We start from the raw sequence: 26,807 nt of genomic DNA, 5'->3' as shown, positions 1-26,807 counted from the left end.
TTATGGACAGCCTGTTACAAAGATTAAAGCATGTCATTGTATACCTGGATGACATGTTGCTCACGGAGGAGACGTATGAAGAGCATGCGAAAACCTAAGGGAAGTGTCTCAACGGCTACAGGGAGCCGGTCTAGAGCCTGGTTTACAATACACCTCGCTTCGCTTCGCGTAGCGTCAAAGGAGGCCGCAAATTGTAAACAAGCTTTTCGCGACGCGACAAGACGCGACGGATTGGATAGGATTTGTTCCTATTCCAGAACCGGTCGACGCGACGCGTGGTCTTTTGTATATTGTGAACGAGGCTTCAGAGTTAAGTTGTCGAAATGCCAGTTCTTGCAATTATCCGTACAATACTTCGGGCATAAAATCGATCAGGATGGGTTGCACTCAACAGAAGAGAAGGTGAAGGCAATTAAAGAAACACCAAGCCATTAATGTTGCCCAACTGAAGACCTATTTGGGATTGGTCAATTACTATGGAAAGTTTTTACCTCAGTTACCAACCTCTTTGAAACCACTGTATGAATTCCTGATGGAAGAGACTAAATGGCAGGGAAATGCAAGGCAGACCAAGGCTTTTCAAGATTCGAAATGATAGCTTTACTCAAGCACGGTACTGATCCATTTTAATCCCACGAAGCCCTTGGTGTTGTTCTGTGATGCCTCATCTTACTGCGTGGTTGCTGTCCTGTGCAACAAGATAGCTGAAATTGTAGACAAATCTATTGCTTTTGCATCTCGCACTCTATCGTCCGCCGAACGGAACTATGCACACCTCGAAAAGGAAGGGTTGACTGTGATATTAGGGTGAAGCGGTTTCACCAATATCTGTTTGGGCAAAGGTTTACAATTGCAACTGATCATAAGCCATTATTGGGACTTCTTGGAGAAAATCAGCCTATTCCAGTGATGGCGGCAGCAATAATACAGCGCTGGGCTATGCTTTTAGGAGCCTATCAATACCAGATAGTATAATAGACCAGGGACACAGAATGGAAATGCTGACGACCTGAGCAAGCTGCCACTGAAGGAAACAGTTAGTGCCGGAGAAGAATCGGACACACCCGAAAAGGTACTTTTGGCATTACAGAGATTGGCCACGACTCCCGTCAAAGCCGTGCATGTCAGCAAATTGACAGGAAAGGACCCGTACTATTCCGTGTGCGAAATTTGGTCATACATGTGTGGAGCAAACAAGCGGGTACTGACGAAGAACTGGAGCCTTACTATCGAAGTAGAGCGGAACTCAGTGTGATTGACGGATTCTGTTATGGGGCTCTCGAGTAGTTATTCCGTCGGAAGCTCAGAACAAATATTAGAGGAACTGCACGAGGGGCATCCGGTTATTGCAAGGATGCACTCACTCGCAAGATGTTACGTGTGGTAGCCAAAAATGGACAATCGAATAGAAGAAATAGTCCGACAGTGTCCGGCATGTCAATCGCATCAGAAATTACCCCCGGAGGCTTCTTTGCACCCCTGGCAGTGACCAGATCGGCCATGGGCCCGAGATCATATGGATTTTGCAGGCACTTTTGGACAAGACTTTCTTGTTGGTTATTGACACCCATTCAAAGTGGCTGGAGGTGAGTCCTATCAACACGGCAACTAGCGTCACCACCATTGAGAAACTTCGACAACTATTCGCAACCGGAGACGGTGGTCACTGACAATGGTGCCGTATTTACGAGTAGAAATTCCAAGAATATATGGAGGCAAATGGCATTACCCTGATTCACACGGCTCCCTATAATCCAGCATCCAACGCGTTAGTAGAAAGAGCAGTACAGACTTGTAAAGCTGGGTTAAAAAAGATGGCTAAGGAAACGTGAACGTTAGACGCTAAGTTAACAAGGTTTCTTTCTCGTACAGAGCCACACCACGCACAACGACAGGAATCTCTCCAGGGGAGCTACCCATGGGACGGAGATTACGTTCCAAACTTGATCTCCTACATCTGGACCTCGCAGGTAAAGGTTCGTGGAAAGCAGAAGGAACAAAGAGCACTACATGATCGAGGCAGCAAAGAACGGTTGATCAATTAATGTGGGCGACTTAGTATACACTCGCAATTTTGGAAAAGGAGACCCGTGGCTCAGAGGTATCGTACAAGAAAGCACAGGCCCTGTGTCCTACCGAATCCGACTAGAGAACAGGCAGATAATTAAGAGACATCAATCAAGACCATGCTAGGAAACACTGGAGTAATGGACAGATGGACGATCAATGTGTGCATAAGGAACAGCCGGAAGAGGCACTAGGTAACAGAGAGAAAACGCAGTGGACCAGCCAAGATCACTACCACCCATTTTTATTGGCTTTTAATTGACTGATACGGTAGAATCAGTGGCAGGGGTAGACTGGAAAAAGGGCGTTCTATATACTATATAAAGCTTTGGTCATCACACGTATTTACAGTCCACTATTTTTACGGCCACGCCTACAAATGATGGGTTGTAGCCCGGTCTAGCCCATGCCACTCTACGCCCCTGTTCGAAACAACAAAAGCTAATTGAGTTATAGGATTGCACTGTACGTGCATACCAAATTATCTGGCCTCTAGTGAAATGGAAGCGTTCAAGAAACTAAATCCGATCTTAGATTGCCGATTTCTGGCTACGCGCAGCACGCAGCAACATCAACAGCTGTTCACCAGACCCATTCGCCCGGAAGTATCACGCGGCGGAAAGGGGTCCGGCTACGCAAGACTAATAATAATACTGGAGGCTAGGTTGGCCTCTATCAATTCCACATCATCCATGTGAGAAGCATGCCTTTTAAAACAGCAGCTCCCCAATTGCCTACGCCAGAAGAATGAATTAAAGTACACCACGGTACTATACTGCTGTAACCGCACGACCAAAAACAAGGCTGTAGTCTTTGTCATCGCGGTCACAATACGTAAAAAATAAAAAAAACATTTTGTGAAAATGATGGGTATGTAGGGATGAGTATGTACTTAATTAATCATGCTCATCTCCTACATCACAATCCAGTACTGTGAGTGTCACACACGACTGCTGCGCTTTAATTAATTTAGGTAAAAAGATTGTGATGTAGGAGATGAGCATGATTAAGTACATACCCATCCCTACATACCCGTCATTTTCTCAAATTTTTAAAAATCTAGATAGCACGTCTTTGGATTGGTGTGACTCTCGTCGTTGTAGCTGCTTCGAGTGAGGCGCTAGCATGGCTGACAAAAGTAAAATGTAAAATGTGAAAGAATAAATCGGGGTTTTTTACTTGCTGATAGCTGGCTGCTGAGGCGCCTAGTTTCAGCGGTGATAGTCTGGCTACCATTAGGAACGTTTGAAGTTGAGCGCTACTTGAGTCCAAGATCTCTGTAATGAGTTCTGAGAGATCCGGTTCAGATGCGTTTGGATACTTTTGTATCGGCCGCCATTTAGATTCTTCGCATCCCTACATAGGGTGTGCGTAAGCGCTCTCTGATTACCACGAGTCTAAAACATTCCATGTCATTGAAATTAACAATTACATTTATCACGTGGCGTAAAGCGCTTTGAACTGTGTCTAGGAGCTGCGTCTTCGAGCAGAAATATCTGAGTAAAGCCGAGACCGTCTGGACGCCGTTTGCGTCTCGAAGTGTTCTGATTGCATCGTAACACAAACAAAGGGGCTGGTAAACATCTAGTTCGATTACCTTGGGCCCATGCCTAATATATCGTTCTGTAATTCGTCTCTAGAAGGTTGGAGCAAATTTTTTGTTCAAACGTACGGTAGACAGCTAGTCAAGAACAAAGCTATTTTGCTCGTGCTATGGGTGCAAAGTCCACGAAAACAAACCAGGAAGCCAAGGACTCACAACCAAAGTCATCTCTACCAGGTACGTAATATCATACTCTAGCTGTCGATTGGTGTTTCTAACACCTAGACCGATCTATAGTCCTTTCCAGCAGCCATTAGAACACCGAACACGAACTTAATTCCGGATAGCTACGGGCTGTGTCTTAATTATCTTTCACTCTCGTATTTTTAGCCTACTAACTGAGCATTTTCACACACGGGGTTATTACTCGAGCTACTGTCTGTTCCCGTTCACTCTCTACACGAAAGTGGCTAATGAGATTACGGTTTCAACACGTGTGGTCCGTATTTCCTGTTAGGTAATTAAGTACTGGACCAGGAAGTGCACTCTTAGTTTGACCTCTGGTTTTGGAAAAATAGAATACTCTAGATGTCTTTTCTATGATTTCGCTTTGTCCACTAACATTTGATTACTCCCTAGATCACTGTGCCCAGAGCAGCTAGAAAGCTAGCGTGCGTTATAGGCGAATTTGGCCTCTCTAGAAGTTGTTTGCTTTGTTTCTGTGCTGCTGTATGTCTGGATGTACTCTAAATAATGACTGATAAGAGCTGCTTTGTGATTTATGTTTACATGTGGACTTCACATAGTTACCCTGTCAGTGGTTTACACTAGGTACCGTCTTTCCGTGGTTCTAGGACCTTTGCTTTTTATTGTATGTATGAGACAAAACAAGTCGTTATAGAATGCTGTATTGTAAGTTATCCTACGTTATTCCGCCGTTTTCGGTATGTGACCACAACTCTGTGCAATGTTGAAAGCTAGCGTGCGTTAAAGGAACGCCTACAGGTGACTTACTTTTAGCAAGGCAGTTAAACGTAACGTAACTAAAGTCAGACGTCTCCAACTGGTACTAAACCTTACTCTGCATGAGCACACCTTACTCTAACCCTAATAAGATTCTAACATTGACTATTGTTCACTCTTCCTTCCTGCAAAGCAGTCACCAACGGTACAAGATAGTACGACTTTCACGTATTCTGCTTGACCCAATATTAAGCGAAATCGTAGGAGTTACGAAATGTGGCAACTCTATAATCCATCAAGTAGGCATGGTCGAATGAATCCGTCGAATGCTGCCTCTACCTCCCCACTTTGGCTGATTTGTGCCAGGCAAACGCGCGTAAGCGTTGCTTCCACCACGGGAAAGCAAGAAAGTTTATAATAGAAAGAGTCACGAACACTCAGAGAGTATCCTGATGTTGCACTCACAGTGGCTCAAAGCAGGAACGTGGTTTAATTACTTAGGGGGCCTAGAAGGTGCTTATTGGCTGAAGACCGCCCAGGTAGCGCTGCGCTGGCTGTCTACCTCCTCTGGTGCCTGACCAAAACTGCTCGCTTATGACAGTGTACAGGATGTGTAGTGACAAGATAATTGCCTAATAGAATTATGATATTTTATGATCTTAGCAGCTTACTAGCTTACTTTCATATGCATGAATCATACTGCTTTTCCCTGTTTACCAGAAAGTTTGAAACCCGGATAAACGGAAATCCAAGTTTTGCATGGCGGTTTTGAACGGTATAAAGTTCACTTCTCTGTGACTTAGGGAAAGCGAGATATAGCAGATTTACGATATAAAGAAAGCAACAGAAAGTAGGATGACCCTACTCCATGCATCTAATTAGCATAGTTACAAGACACAGGTAATTGGATGCAGGAGATCTACAGTAGAGCGGCTGCTTATACATCGATTGCTTGAACTTTCTGCTTGAGAATAGGAAAACAGTAGCGCCGATAGCGAAACACGAGAAGGAGAAGCCATTTGTATATTGGTGCGATCCATTGCTAGGGCGTGTCTTTGCATATACTAGGGCGTGTGTCCGCTTAAGGGGAAGTCCAACAGAAATGAACTTAACTTGTATGAGTAGCTCTTACGAAGACAAATCGATCGGTATAATTTACTCCGTTATCTTCGCTTTTGTATACGAGAACGAGCGATGTTTCTGTGATGTGTAACGCCCACGCGCCTACTCCGCGCTTCCTGGTGGATTAAGCTCCGCCCACTGCAAACGAATCAATGCGTTTACGGATGACTGCTACGGATATATCGAGAATGACAAATGTGAACTCGAAGATATTATGAAGATCTGCCTTCTTGCCGTCAGTGGTTCCTCTCTAAAGTAAAATGGTGTCAGTAGAGCTGTTTTTCCGCCAGACTTTGAAGCAGGATTCCTCAATACCACGGCTTACCTAGAGAACGCGCTTGTGCTTGAGTATTTGTTTATCCTTGTTCTCTTAATATCCGAAGAGAAACATTCAGCGCGCCGCGCCGTCTGGCGTGTGCTACAGAGGATGATCCTATTATCACATTCGGGATTGTAACCTTCTACCAATCAGCGGCAAGAGAAAGTGAGCAGACCGGATGTGAAAATAGGAACGTCCTCTGTAGCACACGCCAGACGGCGCGCTGAACGTTTCTCTTCGGATATTAAAAGAACAAGGATAAACAAATATTTAAGCACAAGCGCGTTCTCTAGGTAAGCGGTGGTATTGAGGAATTCTGCTTCACAGTCTGACAGGAAAGCAACTCTAGCGACACCATTATACTTTAGAGAGGAACCACTGACGGCAAGAAGGCAGATCCTCATAATATCTTCGCATTCACATTTCTCATTCTTGATATATCAGTAGCAGTCATCCGTAAACGCATTGATTCGTTCCCAGTGGGCGGAGCTTAATCCACCAAAAAGCGCGGAGCAGGCGCGTGGGCGTTGCACATCACAGAAACATCGCTCATTCTGGTATACAAAAGCAAAGATAACGGAGTAACTTATACCCATCGATTTGTCTTGGTAAGATCTACTCATACAAGGTAGGTTCATTTTTGTTGGACTTCCCCTTTAACTTCACTCTAACACGTACGCTTTGAATTCTTGGTATTTCTAACAAACGTCTTACCTGGACCTTCTCTCTTGTTTGCCTTGCCGTTCCGTAACGGCCCGCTTGCCTAGGAAAGCTTGACCATGTAGAGTGGGTGGAGTACGACTCGGATTCCCAAGTTCCGCGGGAGGTCGGTGCTCGGCCATGTTTCCAGCCACCCAGACCGGACCCGACCCAATTCCACGTTTGCGTGGAAGAGTCAAACACCGCATTCACGGGAAGTTAACATGACGATAAATTAGAGCACCGAAAACAGGGCGGGAAGGGGAGCAATCGACACGGAAGCTGCTAACTCGCGGGTAACCGAGGTAGGCTATACGCATGCGCGTTGACACTTGATGCCAACCGTATACGCCTTCTTGCCGTGCTTTGGCCGATCCGAATAAGTGAATTCAACTAGATTACCGTTCTTTAAATTGAATTCTCGTTATTCCTAACAAACTTCTTACCTGGATCTTGTCTCTTGTTTGCATTCTGTTCCGTAACGGCCCATCTTTCTAGAAAAGGGAGGCCATGAAAAATGGGTGGAGTCCGGCTAGAATTCCCAAGCTGCGCGTGAGGTTGGTGCTCGGCCATGGACCGAACCCCATCCCACATGGTCCTTAACTAAATTATATTTCACCTGCATAACACAACACAGAGAGGTGATCACATGTAAGGTGATCACGACTCCTCCCAAGCCGGCATAACACCCGACACTGGCGTGAACAACATGCTACACTATAGAGTTACGCAAACAACTTTTATTGCCTAGGTGCTAGGGTTAGTCTAGTTAACTAGGTTAGTCAACTAGGTTAGTTAACCCTAACCCTAATCCTAACCATAGCCCTAACCCTAACCCTAACACTAACCCTAACCCTAACCCAAGTTCGAAAAGCTAGCCCAAGTCTTTTATCCAACTTTTCGTACCGTTTGTACGCATCGCTGTGCCATCTCCTCAGCGTCTGGATAGTCCAGTCCTCTAACCTCCGGCTTGCTGCTGCCGTCGCTGTCCCTATTCTGAAGCCGTGCTGTGCGTAGCGTGCGGGGTAATGGCCACTGGCAGCCAGCGCTCCTCTTACCTCACTTACCAAGCCGCCTCTTGACAGTTTCGCGCCGTCGCAAAACAGAAATAGCGGTCCCGGTGCTGCTCCTGTTTTGCCAAATATGGGAACACAACGGTAACGGGGCAGAGGTCCGAGTCAGTTTTGCCAAGATGGATGTTGACGCCCTGCCGAAACGGATCTGTCTTTGGTTGCTTTAGCCCAAGGCATATGATCGGCGCAGCAGCACGTGAGTCTATCGCGACATCCTCGACGGACAGGCAAACCGAGGGATCATAAGCTGCTCGAGACGGAACTGAATTTGCCAGCCCTAAGGAACTTATAGAACCTCAGGAAGCAAGCACCCCATAGCATCGCCACGTCAATATCTGAAGCCGTTGGAGATCACTGGTGATGCAAGATTCTATAAGCACCTCCTGCGTAACGGACAAGCGTCCACGACGAACTGCCGCCTTTTTAGCCTTTTGATTCTCCGTACCACAAGCTCCAATCGCCGGAGGCGGGTAGAGAACGGGTTAATATAGCCATGGGAAATCTGACAGTGCCCTACCGCCGACAGGTAACACTTGGTGGATGCATGAGAGAGTTGAGTATCGCCTAAAAGACGCAACGAACAAGCACAGGATCCGTTCTGACGTTGGAAAAGGCACCACATGAGCACTGACGCGGAACCTCCGATACCGTGCATAACCCGAACGATACGAACGGGCGGTCGACGTAGCTATACCTGCTCTAAGCAAGCGCGCAACCGACGGTTCCAATCGTCCGATGTCCAGTCTGCCACTAGATCGCACACCAGGTCGATGATGGCCGATGAGACGGTATGGGAAATCTGAGCCAACTGCGAAGAAACCAGAACACTTGAGTAAGCTTGGTTGCGAGATATGGCGTCCTCGAGCGTGTTACACCGGCCCGGCAGGTGCGCTGACGTAAAAGTAAAACCTTAGTGCAGCCACAAAATGATGCATGCGAAGCAGTTGCATTACTCGCGGATCTCGGCACGTACCTCGCTGCAGCGTTGCGACAGCCGTGGAGTTATCCGGCTGAAACAAGACATGCTGGTTTTGCAGCCGAACGTGTAAGTGCAACTTCTTCGGAATCGCCGACAAGACGATCAACCGCCGAACAAATATTCAACCAGCCTTAACGACTGTGGCGGCATGGCGCAATAGACCGACCAGAGATAACAGCTCGCTTCGTACAGCCTCGCTTGTGCAACCATTCCCTCAGCAGCTCACAGAAGCGCCGCAGCTTATTCTCGGGTAAACGCAAGCAACCTGGTTTGTGTCAATTTCAATGTTAAGAAATGTCATGCAACAGGCCGGGCCTTCGATCTTGTGCTCCGCTACCGGAAGTCCTATACTTCTGCGCGTTGCCAATGCGTGACTCCCGTTGTTGGCATACTCTTCGGATCCTGGCTCGCCGAAGAAGAGAAAATGGTCTAAATAATGGAGCGCTGAAGACACGCCCGCACGGTACATAGCCCACAACAAGGCATCCGCCACCGGCTGAGAAGATCTTACCAGCAGAGCGCAACCCGAACAGAAGAGCGGTATCCAAACAAACTCTTCCAATCCACCTCATTCCCAACAGAAGTCTGACGTCGCTATGTACAGGTATCACTCTATAGGCACTCTGCAGATCCAGTTTTGCCAACCAGGGTACTCCTTCTGGTCTGAAGAACGAGGCGCGCGTAGTCGTCAATGCGGGCATATGGCAATGGGCTCAGCTGCTTATCGATGCCATCGTTTACATTCACTCCATGAGGAGTCGACAGGTCCATTATCAAGCGTTACTTTCCCGGTTGATGAGATTTTGGGATGACGCCAAAAGGGCTCATGAACCCCACGCCGTGACCTCTTTACTGGTACAACTCTACCAAGCCATTCCTTTTCGCGTAAGTAATCGTATACCACCGACGCATTCTGTCTTGCCGACAATTGGTTTCATTTAGCCAAAGCGACTATAGTCAACGCCAATCCGAAAACCCTCTTCAAGTCCTCGTAGGATGTAGCTGACATACTCTGAATCACACTGGTTTCACTCACATTGGTTTCACTCAGCTAATGATGAAAATGCACATTCTTTGTAGTTTGGGTTTATTCGGAGGCACCCTGTATAAGCTGTATGCACCTGGTACAGTTTATGCAAAAAGGGAATAAACAAAATACAAAAAACCATTATAAATGTATTGTAGTATGAAGGGCTATAGAAATCAGCAAAGAGCAAAGAAACAAGTGTGTGTGTGTGTGTGTGTGTGTGTGTGTGTGTGTGTGTGTGTGTGTGTGTGCATGGTTCAATACTGTACCAAATTGAGGGTGCCATGACTAACTTACCATTGCAGAAAATTGTAACACATTTAGTACAGTGTGAGTTAGTCATTGCACCCTAAAAAAATTGGTGCAGTATTGAACCATGCACACTTGTTTGTTTGCTTTTTTCTGATTTGTATAGCCATTCCTACTGCAATACATTTATTTTTTGTATCTTTACGTATGCGTTTTATAAAGACAGCTGCAAAATACACATAGGCAATGCATTTATTAGATAATTTATACGTAATCTGGCTATACGTAATTTGGCTGTACGTCATTTGGCTTAGAGCAATAGTATCTGTCTACACCAGGCATGAACTTAACTTCATAATATGATACTTAGTATGGTATAGTGTTCATTTTTATTTGCAAGTGACTTTTTTGTTTGCATCTGGGCTGTAAAAGAGTACTTCAAACTTTGAAACTACTGTAGCAGTGTATCTAAGTCACCTCTAAGTAACTGGCTACATAAAGCATGCTGTATGCTTTTGTAAGTTTATGACAAATATCTTCTATATTTTAGTTCCTGTTGACAATCAACTATGTGCAACGTCAGACACCAAACCTCAATCTTCTTCACTTAATAACATGCCGTCTGCTGCTACAATTCCTCCTTCAGAAACACCAAAATCCACAGATTCCGATTTCGGTAAGAGGTTTGAGTATAATCGTCTCAGAAATGAATTTAAAATTAAACCACACTATCTTACGTTATTTCTTATGTTTATTCTCACCTACAAATGTCAATATTAAATGCAAATACTTTCTAATCTGCACAAAGGCTACAATACGTTAAATGTCGTTGATATCAAATTTTATGTTAGTAATCTTGTGTGTTTCACAACTTGCTATCAAGTGGCAGCATTTAGATCACTGTATTAGTAAATGCAGTATATACGGGTTTATATAAATGGTACCAAAAACGGTTTGGCATAAATTATTGGATACGCGTCATTAGGTACAGCATGATTCGACTAATTGCAAAATAGCTCTTTCTGCCAGTTGCTTTAGTCAACTCACTGTGACACGTACTATGGCATACTTTTGTGGTATTACTTAGTATATGAGCTTGCTCAGAGTTGCAACCATATGTAGTCAAGATAGATAATATATTATAGTGAGTAGAGAGTTAGTTGGTAAGGTTTGGCCGGAACAGCAGAGTAGTTCCTATCGCCGTCGGTAGCTGGGTCTTGAGATCCGGTCGTAATATACATTTGGGAGCTCAGGCATTGAAGAACTAGCACGGCAGAGCCAGAACGGTTGTCTGTTGCCAACTTACGGTGAGTCATTCTTCTCATCGATTCTAGACGATCAGGCACAAATTGTGCAGAACTGATCAGTAGCACAGTTAGACTTGGATCTTCTCCTAGCTGGGATGACGTACACCAGGGCCAGTAGGCCGGGGTGTTGTTACTGGGGCAACTGAGCCAAACTTAGCCAGGATCCGTTAGTCTCGCATAGCCAGACCCCTTTCCGCCACGTCATACTTTCACGCGAATGGGGTCTGGTGAACAGCTTTTGATGTCGCTGTGTGCCGCGTAGCCAGAAATCGGCTATCTAAAGACTGGATTCGGTTTCTTAAATGCTGCACTAAGACCAGACTGGTATGCACGCAGTGCAATCTTATCTCATTAGCTTTTCTTGGTTCGTAGAGAACAACTCGAAGACTACAGCTAGAGTCGTTGCTGTTTGTGAATCTGCATGTCTACAGCAGCAATTAAATGCGGCCGCTGGAACGTTGACGTCGGCAGGCTCGACGTGTACGTCTAGCGTTGTGCGCTTGAATCACAACGGCGACTGAATGCGAACGCACTCAATCGATGGGAAAGGCTCGATGCTGTTTGCTGTTTTGACGTCTAAAGCGACTGTGGACAGTCCAGAGAGTGATAGCTGGTTGTAGCTGGAAGTGAAGGGCTTGTAGCTGACGTCATCGAAACAAGATGAGTCGTCAGACTCGTCTTTCTGTGTTTGGGTAATCATTTTATGTGTTTTGTGCATTGCTTTACATCGAGTACGTTCGCATTCAGTCTCCGTTGTGACACAAGCGTACAACGCGGTAGGACGTCATGACAGATTGCCTAGGAGATAGAAGCCTGTCGACGTCAACGTTCCCGCGACTGCGTTTAAATAATTGCTGCTGTAGACATGCAGATTTCACAAACAGCAACGGCTCTGGCTGTAGTCTTCGAGTTGTTCTCTACGAAACAAGAGAAGCTAATTGAGATAGGATTACACTGCCTGCATACCAGTCTGGTCTTTAGTGAAGCGTTATGAAACTAAATCCGATCTTTAGAAAGCCGATTTCTGGCTACGCGGCACACAACCACATCAAAGGCTGTTCACCAGACCCCATTTCGCGCGGAAGTATGACGCAGCGGAAATGGGTCTGGCTACGCGAGACTAACGGATCCTTTGGCTCTAGAAGGCTCCAAGTTAACAGTGAATCTAAAATTTTAATGTGTTTCTTTCCTGTCCAGTCTTTGTCAATGTCAGAGTCTGGACTCCGGGTCCTGCAGTACAGGAATTATGCTATCATTGTTTTACCTGTACGAGGCTGCACGGAAGATCAAAGGCTTTAATCTGTGTACATACGGCTCTGCGGAAGATGACGGTTGAGCGTATCTTTGCAGCACATGGCTGTGGAAAGTTCTGGTCCATATATGCGGATGTGCATGGGTTCAAATTAGCGAGTGGCAATTTACCCGACACACTATTTACTCAGCATGCAGCCCTTAGGCTAATCCTTACACTAATCTATATACAGTTACATGTGTCCTTCCCATAGTAGTGGCCAACACAATACAGCAACTTATAATAATCCCTCTGTCTCAAGGCAAAGAACTGTCTAATCATACAACAATGGACAATAGTATCTTTCTGGAAGGGCAGTGCAGCAACAAACGAGTAGAGAAGCACTACAGTGCCAAATCCTCGGCGGGTGTACATGCACACCACATGCTAAGACATTTGCAGTGTACATAAAGCTAAGTTTACAATATGACGATGGTGACGCTCGCGACGGTAGCGAGGACGCTGGCGAGGACGTTAAACCTTCTGAACTGTCATCGGTTTGACGTCTCAGCCAGAAGGCAGACTCATTGCTATGTACCTCAGTTTCTAGGATACCACCCCAATACTGCTCGATCTCAGACTCGGATGGCGGAGAAGTGACCTGGATAGTCTGCTTACCCAACTCTCTGTAAAACCGTCCAGCATCTCGTTGAAACAAACCGTTCTGGCGAAGTTTCTTACGATTCTTCTCCAGCCTCCTGGTCCGCTCGACCTTGGACTTAAGTTCCATTTTCAACCGATTGATGGTGACCTCACAACTTCCCGAACAGGAAATGCCCAACTGATGCCGGAGAAGTCGGAGTTCATGTAACATACGAATGCCCGATGAACCCTTTCTAAACTCCAGCAACAGTGAAGTCGCACGTCGAAGTGTGAGAATCATCATATCCAGCCTTCGTCTCCATGTCGGTGTTTGAGAATTGGCTGACTTCGTCGTCTTTAAGCCCCGCCTTTTATTTTATATATATATATATATATATATATATATATATATATATATATATATATATATGATTAACTTGTAGGACAACAATCAATAATCATGCAAAAGTTTAGCCAACCAGTCTTGACATTACGAGTAGCACGTATACTATCTGATACTATGTCAAACACTTCATGACTTTAATATGGACAAACTTCACTTTGAGCGGTAGATACAGTAATATGCAGTACTGTGTACTGTACATCTTGTCGTGATCTAGCAATCAGATATTATCGCCTAAAATCTTCACTTAGTTTGTTCCTAACTGTCGAATATCTTACACTGTTTGTTAAAGGCACAGTCTGGAGAAGTTCGCAAGGTTTTTAAGGCTAGTGTCTGTCTTTGCTTGCTAATGGGAAATCATTAATCGACCGAGATGGGTATTTGCTAGTATCTCGGAGCACACCCGACAAAGTTGACGCTAGAGTATCGGGACTTCGTGTTGAAATGAGAGACGTTTTTTTAGGACAGTTACAGACAATGAGGCACGTCGTTAATTAAGAGAATAGAGACGGGGGAGTGTTGAGTAAGTAGAGTAGCATGTAGAATAGTATATACAGTATCACTAAGTATTGCGCATGCGTGTGTACGAGAGATTTGGCGAAATACAGCAGTGCTTTGCCAGCTCGCGTGTTCACGCTAACGACAGAACAACAATGACCAAGGATATCGTCTTTTCTCGATCTCTCTGTAGCTACTGATTTTTTCCCTAAGTCTAGCGATTTCTTACATGTTTCAAGGCAACGCTATTACTATACCAGCAAAATAGCCAATGTTACCAAAACGGCGATTCAAGTAAGCGCGCTACTGTCGCGTGACCCTTACACCTAAAGCACTTTTGCTAATTAAAGTACAGTGGCGGATCTAGGGTAGGGGTTGTGGGGGTTGCAACCCCTCCCCTTTTGTTAGCTTCGGAGTTAAAGCACAAGGTCCTAGAGCCGCATTGTGCTCATTTCAAACGGTGGCAGTATTTATAATAACTAAGCAGATTCTTAACGAGGGGAGAGATCTGGCAGCGAGACTCAAGACTGGTGACCAGGATATCTTTGATGCGTGCGGAATGGTTCACTCAGTAACTGAAAGAAGTGGGAAACAAGGCAGGATATAGACAAACCTCTTTGACTTCTGGTATCAAGACATTCTGCGACTCGCAGACAGTATTGGATCCGTTCAATCTGTTCCAAGTAAAACGATCTTACAACGAAACCGGAGCAATCAACCTAGTCGAGTCCGATTAAGCACTACAAACGATCCGTTGCGATACCCGGCCCTCCTAAACTCCCTGCTTCTTCAGATGCACGAGCGACCCAATTAATGGAAAGCATATATGGAATGTTGCACGGACAAGTCAATCTTCCATTCCCAGAATCTCTACGAGGTGAAGTGAGAAGGTGGCAGTCAGTATGGCAAAGCAAATACCACGAAATCCAAGAAGCAAGGAAAAGAGGGCAAGAGTGCAAGAAGGCCATACCCAACAACCTTCTCCTGGCCTTGGGAGCCTGTGACTCTCAGTCGTATCCGAATGTTTCTCGTCTGCTAGCTATTGATAACATGTGTACTGCCTATCACAAGTGCAGAAGCAGAGAGGTCATTTTCTCTACTGAGGAGACTGAAGACTTATTCAAGATCTACCATGGCAGAGGAGACCTATCAGTTATCACCATGCATTACAAAGAGCGGGTACCAGTAGACGAAGTTTGTCACGCCTTTGTACAAAATCATCCACGGAGGTTGTTCTTACCGTCTTTGTGTGAAAGAGATATAAACTGCACCGTAATTTACTTAACATCTATTTAGCGGTAGTATAGGCATGATGCAGTTACATTCTGTTAAACATTTTTGATGATTTAAGGAGTTTAGAACATGACACGTTGCTAAAGATATGTTGCCATAGTTTTTGCCATTTAGTTTACCTAGGCTCTGCACCTCTAACAATACAAGTGCGTTGACTGAAGTAGGCGTGGTCTATCGAAATCTGCAACTCCTTTCTAAAAATACTGGATTCGCGCCTGAAGTACCTCTGAAACATGTTTAGCAACAGCTGTTTAGGTTTAGGTTTACACAGGTTTAACGCTAGTGGAAACGCGATGAATCTTAAACATATTTAGACTTTAATAATTAGACAAGTGTCAAACGTGCTTAATTAATAAGCTCTAGTGGAATCACGCCCATATTTTCCTCCAGGTCGACGCACAACGTTGATCGAGATTGCAAGAACGCGCCCACAACGTTGGCTTTCCTGAAGGGGCACGTGCCCTCAATAAACCCACCTAAATTTGCCACAGGCAGTGAGTTAAATCACGTGAGCCTTTAATACTGACGCACTGAAGTTCCTGGAAGTGGTCTCTCTGTTGCTATCCGTCGCTCCGAGCACGGCGGAAACCTTCGCGCTACTTTCAGACTGTCTATAAACACCGACTTTCTTTTCGTCCGGCAACATTTGAGAGAACCGGTATTTTGATTCTTTGGCGTCGAAGGCAACAGCTAGCTCGTCTTAGAACAGTTTACGAGACACCCATCCCTACGCAAGAACGCTTTCGCGAACGCCCTCTATCACCGACCTTCGCTATTTTATGTGACTGCGCACATAGACGCTTGCGCACTTCTGCTATATGCGCATTTGAAGTTGTGCACTCGTGTGTGTTGTGTGTGTGTGTGTGTGTGTGTGTGTGTGTGTGTGTGTGTGTGTGTGTGTGTGTGTGTGTGTGTGTGTGTGTCTGTGTGTCTGTGTGTGTGTCTGTGTCTGTGTCTGTGTGTCTGTGTGTGTGTGTGTGTGTGTGTGTGTGTGTGTGGTGGGGGGCGTGTGTGAGAGCGTGTGCGCTTGCGTGTGTATGAGTGTGTGCGAAGTAATACATCTGCTGTATTGATATTATCTATTTAAACTAATCTGCACTTTTTTCGTTTATGAAGATGTCCAACATGACAGTCCTGTGAAGACTAGAAGACCAATTCCAAAAGGTTTAAGTTCTAAAACTTATCCTGGTGTGTTCAAGCTTGTACTGGTAACTCAAGAAGAAACTGAAACAGGTATTGCAACCAAGCCTGTACTTCAGCAGAAAGAGGTGGTCCGTTTATGCCACAAGCTAGCACCAAAAAAGGTAAAAGCAAAAGCTGATCCATCAAAGCTAGTGCTCAGTGACCTTGACGATATTCCATTAAGAATAATCGGCATATACGGCAATGATGAAGAAATTGCGCATTTTCTCTGTAAAGACTGCAATTTTGAAGAATCAATTTATTGTTTGAAAGAAAACGTGCGAGAGTATCCGCGCGGTCTTTATGCACTTCTTGCTCAACCAAACCTTCTGTTTGTTTTGTTTTTGCAAAGACAATCAACAGCGACACATTCAGGAATTGATAAAACTTCTGTGAGATTTCTTCGATACTTACGGGAATTATCTACCCACATACACATAGTTTTTGACTCTACTCAACTCAAAGAGTTGGAAAGACAAGCGAATTACGAAGACGAAGACGACGAATCTGACGAAGATGAAGCTTATACGAAACGACTAGCACCACAGAAACTGTTAAGCATCAGTACAAGCGATATGAAATTTGTCGAAGAATTTCAGTGCGATTTATCGAAATCCATTCCTTCATCAAAGTCCACCAATTTGATAGCTTCACACGGTCACGAGGGATATGCAATTTTTCAAACTCTCACATCTACAGCACTTCGACTAGAATGCGAGCGAGCAGTAGATCTTGACGCAAGATTGAGTGAATTTTCTATCGTAGAATCGCCAAAGATGGTATCTATGGAGCTTCCAGTTACTAAGTCTGCTGAACTACTGTGTCTTAATTGTGTCTCTACATCAGCTGTCAGGCGTCTGCTAGCTGTCATTCGAAAAAGCAGTAAAGATTGTAACAAAGTTCTTGTAGTTGGCGGTCCCATGATACGACCTAACAGAGAAATTCGCACTTTCTCCAACATTGTGCCTACTGCGTTTGCGTTTAGAGATAAACTAATCAGCTGGTACGACATAAACAATAACGAAGTTTGCGTTTTTGAACTGGCCACCGATTACAGGGAGATGAAAATCCTTCATTGTATACCACTTCCAGAAAGTTCCAGAAAGGACGAAATAAAATTTCAAGAATTTTTGAATGAAGAACGACTTCTTATTGTTGACTGTCATAATCGTGGAAGAATAATAGATGTAAACAGCAAGGAAGTTGTTAAAAGGTTTGATCTGCCAGACGGTCTACTCGACCTGTGCAGTCTGTCATCGACTTACTTGGTATGCGCTCATGCAAATTCGTCTAGTCTTAGTTGTTCAATCGTACAAATTCAACCTTCAAAAGCGTCGGTCGTCGGAAGCTTTAAAATAGACATGCCACATGTTCATCTGCAAACGTTAAGGATTGTCAAGTTCCACGGCCATTGCTTCTTTACCGCAATAGATTCGCATAGTTCAAAGTTGGTATCATGGAGAACGACTGCAAGTGATCGTGACCAAACTGTACAAGCCAGAAAGACGTTTGCTGGCCCTGTAGACATGTTGAAAGGGTTGCAAACCATTTTTGAAGAATATTCTGTACGTCACTGTTACGAAAGTCACGTGAAACCGCTAGCTTTGTCGTTTCCAGTGTATGAAGGAAGTACTTCTTTTATCTCCAGGCTCGAAACAGCAATGCAAAATCGAATACAAGCTTACTTGCGCAAGGTAAAGGAAAGGCTGCACAAGAAAGTGGACGAAATCAATCTAGATGTTGTTGCTTTTAGTGCAATGGATGCACCAAGCTTACAACTAAGTGTTGAGGCGGTATCTCTCGGGAACTGGGTTCGTCAACTCGTTCCTACTGTTCCAGTTCAAATTGCTCGAATTGAGAATAGTTGTCTCGTGCCGGTGGTAAACGGACTTAAACTCACTGTTCACAATGTCAAAAGCCCTGAGCAATTGGTTCCAAAGTTATCGTTTGGTTTAGTCGAAACACTCTTTGCAGACGCGGCAATAAAGCAACTGCCGGTCAAAGTAGCTTCAGCACAAGGAAAGCAAAGCACGGGTAAAAGTTACTTTCTTAATCATCTTGCTGGGGCTCATTTTGACACCTCTGGATGGCGATGTACCGAAGGCATTTGGATGTGCGCCAAGATTTTGCCAGATTTGCTTTTGGTTCTTCTTGATTTTGAAGGCCGCAGCACTGAAGAACGGACAGTTCAAGAAGATTGTTTACTGGCCAGTTTTGGTGCAGCACTTAGCTCAGTCGTTATTATGAAAAACGAAATGCGCATGGAAGTAAATGACATCAATTTTCTAAGTCTGGCACTCAAAGAAGCAGCTCAGCGCCTTTCTACTGGAAAATCTCAAAGCCACGCATTATATAACGGAACCTTGTGTGTTGTACTAAAAGATGTAAGTCACGATGATCGAGAAGCTGCAGGCGAAGTGGTAGAAAAAATTCAGAATCGTATGTCGAAAGCAATTCGAAACATTTGTGACGACGATTCTGAAGTAGTTGACGATTCGGACAAATTGAGAAAGGGGCTTTTTGAAAACTGCACCGTTACTTGCCAGAGACCTTTGACTCACAAACATTTTTACAAAGCTTTGAAGTCGGTAAAGCGAGAAATAGATGAAAAGCCACGTATTCCTATACCCCACAGTGAATTAGTGATTACCATGAAATCAATTCTTGCCAATTTGCATTTGAGCGGCGTTGTAAACGCAGAGGACACGTCATACACTGTTTTAGAAGATCGACTAGATCGACACATGGAGACTGCTATTCAGTTTGGAGCTGTAGAATTCACAGATGGTAATGTCATCGAACACCTCACTTCTTACGAAGGAGACCGTACAGTTATTGAGGACTGTAACGATTCGAAGTATTTTGGACTGAATGACGCTGGCCTACAGTTGTGCTCTTGGATGGCAGATGAAAACTCTACCAACATCAGCCGACAAACTGTTGTTGTGGCAGACAAGCAAGAAAAATTTTTGTTGGACAGATACCGCAAGAAAATAAGTAAGCGAGACAAAGACGACACTGGATGGGTGCTCAATCTTCAAACCTTTTATTTGGCATTAGTTGATAGAAGAATTTCAAGAATTAAAACCTGGATCGACTTAAATCTTCCTTGTGACAAAAATCTCAACCAAACACTCATACAAAGAAAGCGAAATTTTTTAGAGCTTTGTGATTCTCGCTACTTTGAGTCTTTACGAAAGAAATGGGAAATTTGCAAACACTTTTGCAGCCAAAGAAAAGCTCTAGATACGCCATGTTTGCGGCTATGCATCAGACTTGCTACTATATGTCAGTGTGAGGGAACAGGTTGTGACCGATGTAACTGCTATGAAACGAATCACTTGTGCAACGAGCCTTGCTTTTACTGTTTACGCGGAAGGGAATGCAATTCGCAGAACCCTAATCTTTGCGCATATGGAGCAAAACATAAGGGCAATCACAACTGTAGAAAAACAAAACATCTGTGCAGCCAGCCTTGTCACAAACAGGATATATCCCATGGCTGTAATAAATACTGTCAATACAGCATTGTTGATAATCACCCTGTTCACGAATGTGAAGCTCAGCACAAATGCATTAGCGAATGCTCTGCTCAGAATTGCACTTCCTCTTGTGAATTTGATCTGAAACATTCCATTACTGATAGCGACAGAGAACACGATTGCGGAAAGAAGGTCTGCTTGGAAGAATGTTACATAAAAGGTTGTAGCTTACCATGTCGCAGTAGTGACCACTTCCATTATCTTGATGAAGGTGATCCACACTTTTGTAACAAAACAAGACATCTTTGCGTTGACGCTCTCTGTTCAGTTAATGGTGGTCGCTGTAACAACAAGGAGTCTTTTGGAAAGCTTCCGTGCTCTTTGACGATTGAGGGAAAGCAACCTGATCATCCCGGACCGCATTTTTGCGACACTGATCACTTTTGCGATGAGCAATGTTCATGTGGATGCTTAGAATATTGCATTAGAAAGTTGGAGATGAGACGAGACGAATCTAGAGGTCAACGCGCGTTTCTTGCTCACAAGGGAGCCTGCAGTACCAGTCAGCACACCTTCTCCAATCGTACAGAAAAAGAGTTCCAAGAAACAATCGAAAAGTTGTCGCAGATCGCGCGCAAAGCTGTGCAAACAGGTGCAATAGCAATGACAAGCAATGCTATCACAGAGCATCTACATAGTTTCGGAGAACCTAGTAAAACCGTTAGTGATTCAGATGATCAGTTTTACGGTTTGTGCGACGCAGGGTTAAAACTTTGTGACTGGTCTCAATCAGAATCCAGCGACGGGAGTTTGACAGTGTTGCCATCGACTGCTGACTTTCTGGTATTGCAGTTTAGAACAAATTTTCCTACTACTAGAAAAGGAAACGACAAGTTCTGGATAGATAACTGCCAAGACTTTATCAATTCTGTCATCGCTCGGAGAATAGCTAGAGTCACGACCTGGATTGAGATTAATTTTCCTGCTAAAGGACGTCTCAGCACCCAGCTGGTATTGACGTTAGATAGTCTCATCGAAATCTACAGAAAACAGTATTTTTCTGTCTTGACTAATGAATGGAGGCTTTGTAGAAATGTTTGCCAGCAAAAAACGGGAAAGTCTAAGCAATGTCAAAGAGAATGCTTGCGTTTAAGAAGCATTTGTTGTAACAGCCAATCGAAAGGATGCGAGGACTGTGATTGCTTAGAAGAAGATCATAGCTGTCCAGAAAAATGCGACAACTGTCTCAACTCTTTATCTGGTATGTCTAATCCTAAACTTTGCCAACTCGGCGCCGAGCACGATCTTTATGTACCACACATGTGTGACGAACTTAGTCACAAATGTAAAGAGAAATGCTCAAAATTGCAAGCACGAAACTGCATGAAGAAATGTAGTATTTCTTATGAAACCAAGCACGATCGACATCTTTGCGGCGCTGGTACCAAGCACAAATGTACAAGTGTCTGTTCTGCTTGCGAAGAAATTTGTGATTTTGAGTTTGAGCACGATGCCACTTCCTGTCAGACTTTACACAGGTGTGCTCAACTAAAGTGCAATAAACTTTGCGAAATGAAAGACTGTGATTGCCAGTGCGCGGAGGACCATTTGCACTGTATTGAAGTGCCCCAATCACCTCATTTTTGTAGCAAAGAACATGTTTGTGTTGGTCATTCTTGCTCTGTGAAAGAAGGACGTTGTCTAAAAATCAAGACAGTTAAAGCTCCATGTGCTGTCCGCATTCCATCGAAACAGCATTTTCACAATGAATCACATTATTGTGGAAATGTTCACTACTGCAACCAACGGTGTCCTTGTGGTTGCAATGAAGCGTGCACTAAGAAAATGCAGCTTCAACAAAACGCGACTCAAAAAATTTGTTTTGTGAAACATGTCGGATTCTGTCATACAGAAAAGCATACTTTTGCTGATTCACCTGTGACAGGACTCGATCAGCTTCTGGATAAACTCGGTGTTACAGTCAAGCAAAAAACGGCAGTCGGAGTTAAAGAAATCTCAAACGACGTGTCTGACTCAGTTGCTGGTAGTGCAGCAGAAGTTGCTGGTAGTGCAGCAAAAGTTGCTGGTAGTGCAGCAGAAGTTGCTTGTAAATTTCAGCAGCAACTGTGTGCAGAAGGGTTTGGAAAGCTCAAAAATTTTCGGGAACCTACGTTTCGTTTGTGTGATGAGGATATGAAAGGAAAAGTCGTAGTTACACATAAGTTACTAGTTTCATTAATTGCTGAATTCAAGAAAAAGAAGAATCGTGACGACGAATCGGAAGTGCGTTGGAAGCAAAAACTGGAAACTTACATAAGCGGAGTCATCAAAAAGCGTATAGACAGTGTAATGGAATTAATTGGTAGGGAGCTCCCCAAAAACGAGTGCTTAGACTCAGACGTTGTAGTTTCGTCGCTGAACAGATTCAAACAACGCTGCAGCATTGAGATATTTGAACGTCTTCAAAAACAATGGAAATTGTGTCCTCGAGTCTGTTCTCAACGTGAAATAGACTGTGAAAGATGTCAAAGAAGTTGTCTAAAACTTGCAATCGAATGTGCTGATAATGCCCAAACTGTAGACTGCAATTGCCTTGAAGACGATCATCGATGTAAAGAAAATTGCTCACAATGCTTAATAGCGTTTGGTTTGCAAAGTAAAAGGAATTCTCTAAAGACTCGCTGCCTCTTTGGAGCAAGGCACAAAGACAAGCAACACCGCTGCTACAGAAAAGAGCATCCATGTCCAGAAAAGTGCATGAAGTCTGCGGCACGAGGTTGTCTCGGAATCTGCTCACGCAAAATCGAAAACCATCCAGAATTGCATCTGTGTAGCTCAGAATCTAAACACAAATGCACAGAGTTTTGTTCAGCAAAAGATCTTGGATGCAACAAACGGTGCGAAGAAGAATTTGAGCACCAGCTACAGCAAAATAATTCCTTGCACTTTTGTGGAGAAGGACGATGCATGAAAAAGTGCCAACATCTTGGATGTTCTAGTGGGTGTGCGATTAAAGATCATTTTCATGGAAGAGATAAGCGTGCTCGTCATCTATGCAATAAGCTACGGCACGACTGCAATGAGACTTGCACCGTGCAGGGTGGACGCTGTCCGGATCGGTACGATATGTCCAAGAATCCTTGTGTCGTACCCATTAACGACAGTGGAATATCACACGAGGGTCCCCATTATTGCGGTCATATTCACTTCTGCAGCAATCGTTGTCCTTGCTGTGATGCATTTTGCAACAAGCAATTGGTCTTCGTCAAAGATAAGCGACTACGCATTACTGAATTCAAAAGCCACAAAGGTCTTTGCAATACTGACGCACATCAAACAGCTAAGAACTTAACTATCGAAAACTCTTTAGGTTATACTGAAGCTTCCTGTAAAGGAGAATGGTGTGGAAACGTCTGCAATCGGCTTGGAAGAGGCCATCTTCATTTAGTTCCATGCAAAACACATAACTTTTGCACTGGCCGTCACACTATGACCTCAAGTGGTCAGCGGTTAGATCAATTGCGTCATGACATCTTTTGGAAAGAATTTGCTCATTTTGAAGATCCCTGCAAAGACATACAGCAGCAAAAAATTTTTAGGATGTGTCCAGCGTACTGTTCGACAAAAGCAGAAAGTGAAATGAAATCAAACAGCGAAAGCTTTTGCAAAGGGGAACTTTGGCATGCCGACTTTTTGAAAACTACCGATGCATGTAGTCATGTGACAGATGGACATCGGTTTGAGTGTCGTCACTGCAGACACATAATTTTAGTAGTAGATTGTTCAGGCTCAATGCAATCGCCTTTTAATGCCGACAAAGGTTTTCAAGCAATGCCATCTACTGTGCAACCTAGGCGGAAGTTTAGCTATGGGTCAATAGATACAGCTTGGAGCTTCAAACCTAGTCGCAGTCGTTTGGATTGGGTAAAAAACGCTTCAATAGATTTTCTGAAACAACTAAAGGAATCATCAGAAACTACTATGGTTTCTGTCATTTCTTTTTCTGACTCGTCACAAACTGTTATAGACAGTGCGGACGTAGCAACTGCTTGCCAACATCTACAGAGTACCGAGTGGACTAATGTTGGAGGTGGCGGAACTCGGTATATTCCTGCTGTTGATCAAGTAAAGTCGATCCTAAGCATTGGCCGAAGTTTAAAGATGAAACGTAATTTTTATTATGAACCGGCGGTATTCTTTTTGAGCGATGGCTTGCCGGGTGATACGGGTGCAGACACCGCCGTTAGACAGCTGGTAGCACAATACAAAGCTACATTTAGCACGTGCTTGTTTGGACCTGACGACCATCAAGCTCAAGAGGTATTGTTCCAAATGTCAACAAGCGGACGTGGAAAATTCTATCGAGCTCCTACAGGTACAGAGCTGCAAAGAAATCTTTACGATTTCAAAGCGTTTCTCTACAAGACTCGGACTATCAGTGGATACTATTAAAACGTCTTATGCAGATAGTATATAGTAATACCAAAAGGAAGACAAACGACTGCATGATTTGTGCAGCAATTTTACGAAACGTTTTGAGGTACGTTTTTAGTCTGTTGACATATATATCGCTAGGATTGTAGTCATTTATTGTGTTGCTATATGGGCTTGTCAGTTGTGGCCGTTTTGATGTAATAGCTGACTAGGATTGTTTATAGGCTTTAGTCATGTAATTTTATGGTACTGTAAAAGGGTGTATGCATAGTCTTTATGTCTGTAGTTGTGAACATTGGGAGGTTTTAAATATATCTAATCTGCACTATTGTATTAGAGACTAGACTACACTAGTAAATGTTCGTACATATATACCATTGTGTTGCGAGCGAGGGAGTTTTGTCGTGTCTTTATACGTGGTTGGGTAGCAATTGAATTTCTTTAATTAAACTAACTAGCTGAAACTCAGAAACTAGACTTTGCTCTATCTCTAGCATTTCCTTTTCATTGCCTTTTGTCAAACGTCAGTCTCATCTGCTCCATAGTCGTGTACTGGAGCGAAATCGGAAGCCACCTTCAATTACTAGAAATTTTAATTAATGGAGTCGAGGGAACCCTGATTCAGTTTGGAGAGCTTGTGGATGTTGACTAGACTCGTAGTGAGCCTCGCCTCGCTTGCGTTGTTCCCGGTCATCAATTGCTAGTCTCGAGATGATTCCGAAGTCTTGTCTTTCCGACTTTCATTTTGCTAAAAGATAATTTGGCGTTAGCGGTACTTACGGGCAAGACTTGTACAATGGTTAATAAGACTTATAATATAGAAAGGAAGGAAAATCTTTCCTAAACTAGAATTTAAAACGTTTTCTCTGAAAAACAGAAATAGATGTAGGGATTGTATAAAAAGTAATAGAGACAAGATTTAGACAATATAAACCAAAGCCAGACATCATTAGTGAATCCTTCCAACCCACTAAAGGTAAATGTAGGGAATGTGGGTTAGAAGAATTCACTAATGATGTCCGGCTTTGGTTTATATTGTCTAAATCTTATTTCTATTACTTTTTATACAATCCCTACATCTATTTCTTTTCTTTCAGAGAAATTTTTTAAAATTCTAGTTTGGTAAGTTTTTAGGAATGCAAAAGCACAACCTACTCTTTTAATTAAAAATATTCTATAGTATAACAAAGTACACGTTTTCTAAATCATACTTGATCTAGATAGATATAGATACATGTATACATAGTCACATGTCTTGAGCATGTGGAGGTACAGTGTACTTGCAAAATATGCAAAGAAGCGCTACGCAGTATTTGTATATAGATTTGAATCAGTTATTATATACGTGTATTTCAGTAGCAATATCACCTTGAGTCACTCCTCAAACGTATCATCCCAATTGATAGAAGTATATACAGTAAAACCTGTACCAGCGACCACCCAGCTTTAGCGACCGCATCTGCCTGATACGGAACGTTGTCCCATACAATAGCTACTGTACTAAGCGACCACCTGCCCAACGCGACCAACGACCGCTAATCCAAAGGCCTTACAGCAATTAACACCTCTTCTAGGCGACCACAATGTACCTTTTTCTACGAAAGCCGGTAGCGGCGGGTTGATATCAGTCCGCCGTTCTCAGCTGCACTGATATCAATAGACACAAATGGTATAGCGCGCGTTATCAAATTTACTTTTTTTGTACATGTAATATCAATGCAACAATCATTAGTTAATATTAATGTACTACAAAATATCGTGCGCTATACTGGACACGTTACCGCCTTGTATTCTACATAAATGAACTGTGGAACGTGTGTGCACGCTCTTTGATCAGCAGCTCAGAGGACCCCAGTTTGGGATCGTCGTTTGCTGCACATCGTGGAAACGGTACTAATCGACTTTCCAGTGAATTGGATAGGAGTGTGGGTTTCAGAAGTCATACTCTTTCGATGCGATGATTGCTGGTGCACTGAAATCTTTTTGGTATGTTTAATTAAATAATTAATTAAATTAATTAATAATAATTACAAAATTAGGCAAATACACACATGCACACAATTAGTCGTAGATGTGTTCAGTAATGATGTAGTCGTTATTGTAGAGTTATACATTGCAGAAATTTCCAAAAGATAATTTCAAACTTAATGCAGGACTGAAAAACGTCCTTGGATTGAATTACTGTGTGAAATCATGTTATTTTGTTTCTGATGTGTGAAATCTCTACAATAACTAATGTATCATATCATAGACACATGTGTGGGTGAGTGGTCATCTGTGTGTGTGTGTGTGTG

The 26,807-nt window shown here is 43.6% G+C and overlaps 1 protein-coding gene across 1 annotated transcript; it reads left to right on the top strand.

The window, feature by feature from the left end:
* Window positions 1–3,534: 3,534 nt before the first annotated feature.
* LOC134195224 (uncharacterized) lies at window positions 3,535–24,893 on the top strand. Its single transcript, XM_062664224.1, has 4 exons — window positions 3,535–3,643; window positions 3,708–3,847; window positions 10,592–10,717; window positions 16,532–24,893. The coding sequence occupies exons 2-4, from the start codon at window positions 3,781–3,783 to the stop codon at window positions 24,529–24,531; spliced, it is 8,193 nt and encodes a 2,730-aa protein (XP_062520208.1). The 5' UTR covers window positions 3,535–3,643; window positions 3,708–3,780; the 3' UTR covers window positions 24,532–24,893.
* Window positions 24,894–26,807: the final 1,914 nt, after the last annotated feature.

The sequence above is a fragment of the Corticium candelabrum genome, chromosome 19 (assembly GCF_963422355.1).
Source record: "Corticium candelabrum chromosome 19, ooCorCand1.1, whole genome shotgun sequence".
NCBI lineage: Eukaryota > Metazoa > Porifera > Homoscleromorpha > Homosclerophorida > Plakinidae > Corticium > Corticium candelabrum.
The sequence above is the reverse complement of the archived record's forward strand: the minus strand, read 5'-3'. Positions and strand labels throughout refer to the sequence as shown.

Coding starts and splice junctions, on each gene's coding strand:
- LOC134195224 (XM_062664224.1), top strand. CDS start 3,781: ATGGGTGCAAAGTCCACGAAAACAAACCAGGAAGCCAAGGACTCACAA. Junction 3,848..10,591: donor ACCAAAGTCATCTCTACCAG/GTACGTAATATC, acceptor TCTATATTTTAG/TTCCTGTTGACAATCAACTA. Junction 10,718..16,531: donor ATCCACAGATTCCGATTTCG/GTAAGAGGTTTG, acceptor TCGTTTATGAAG/ATGTCCAACATGACAGTCCT.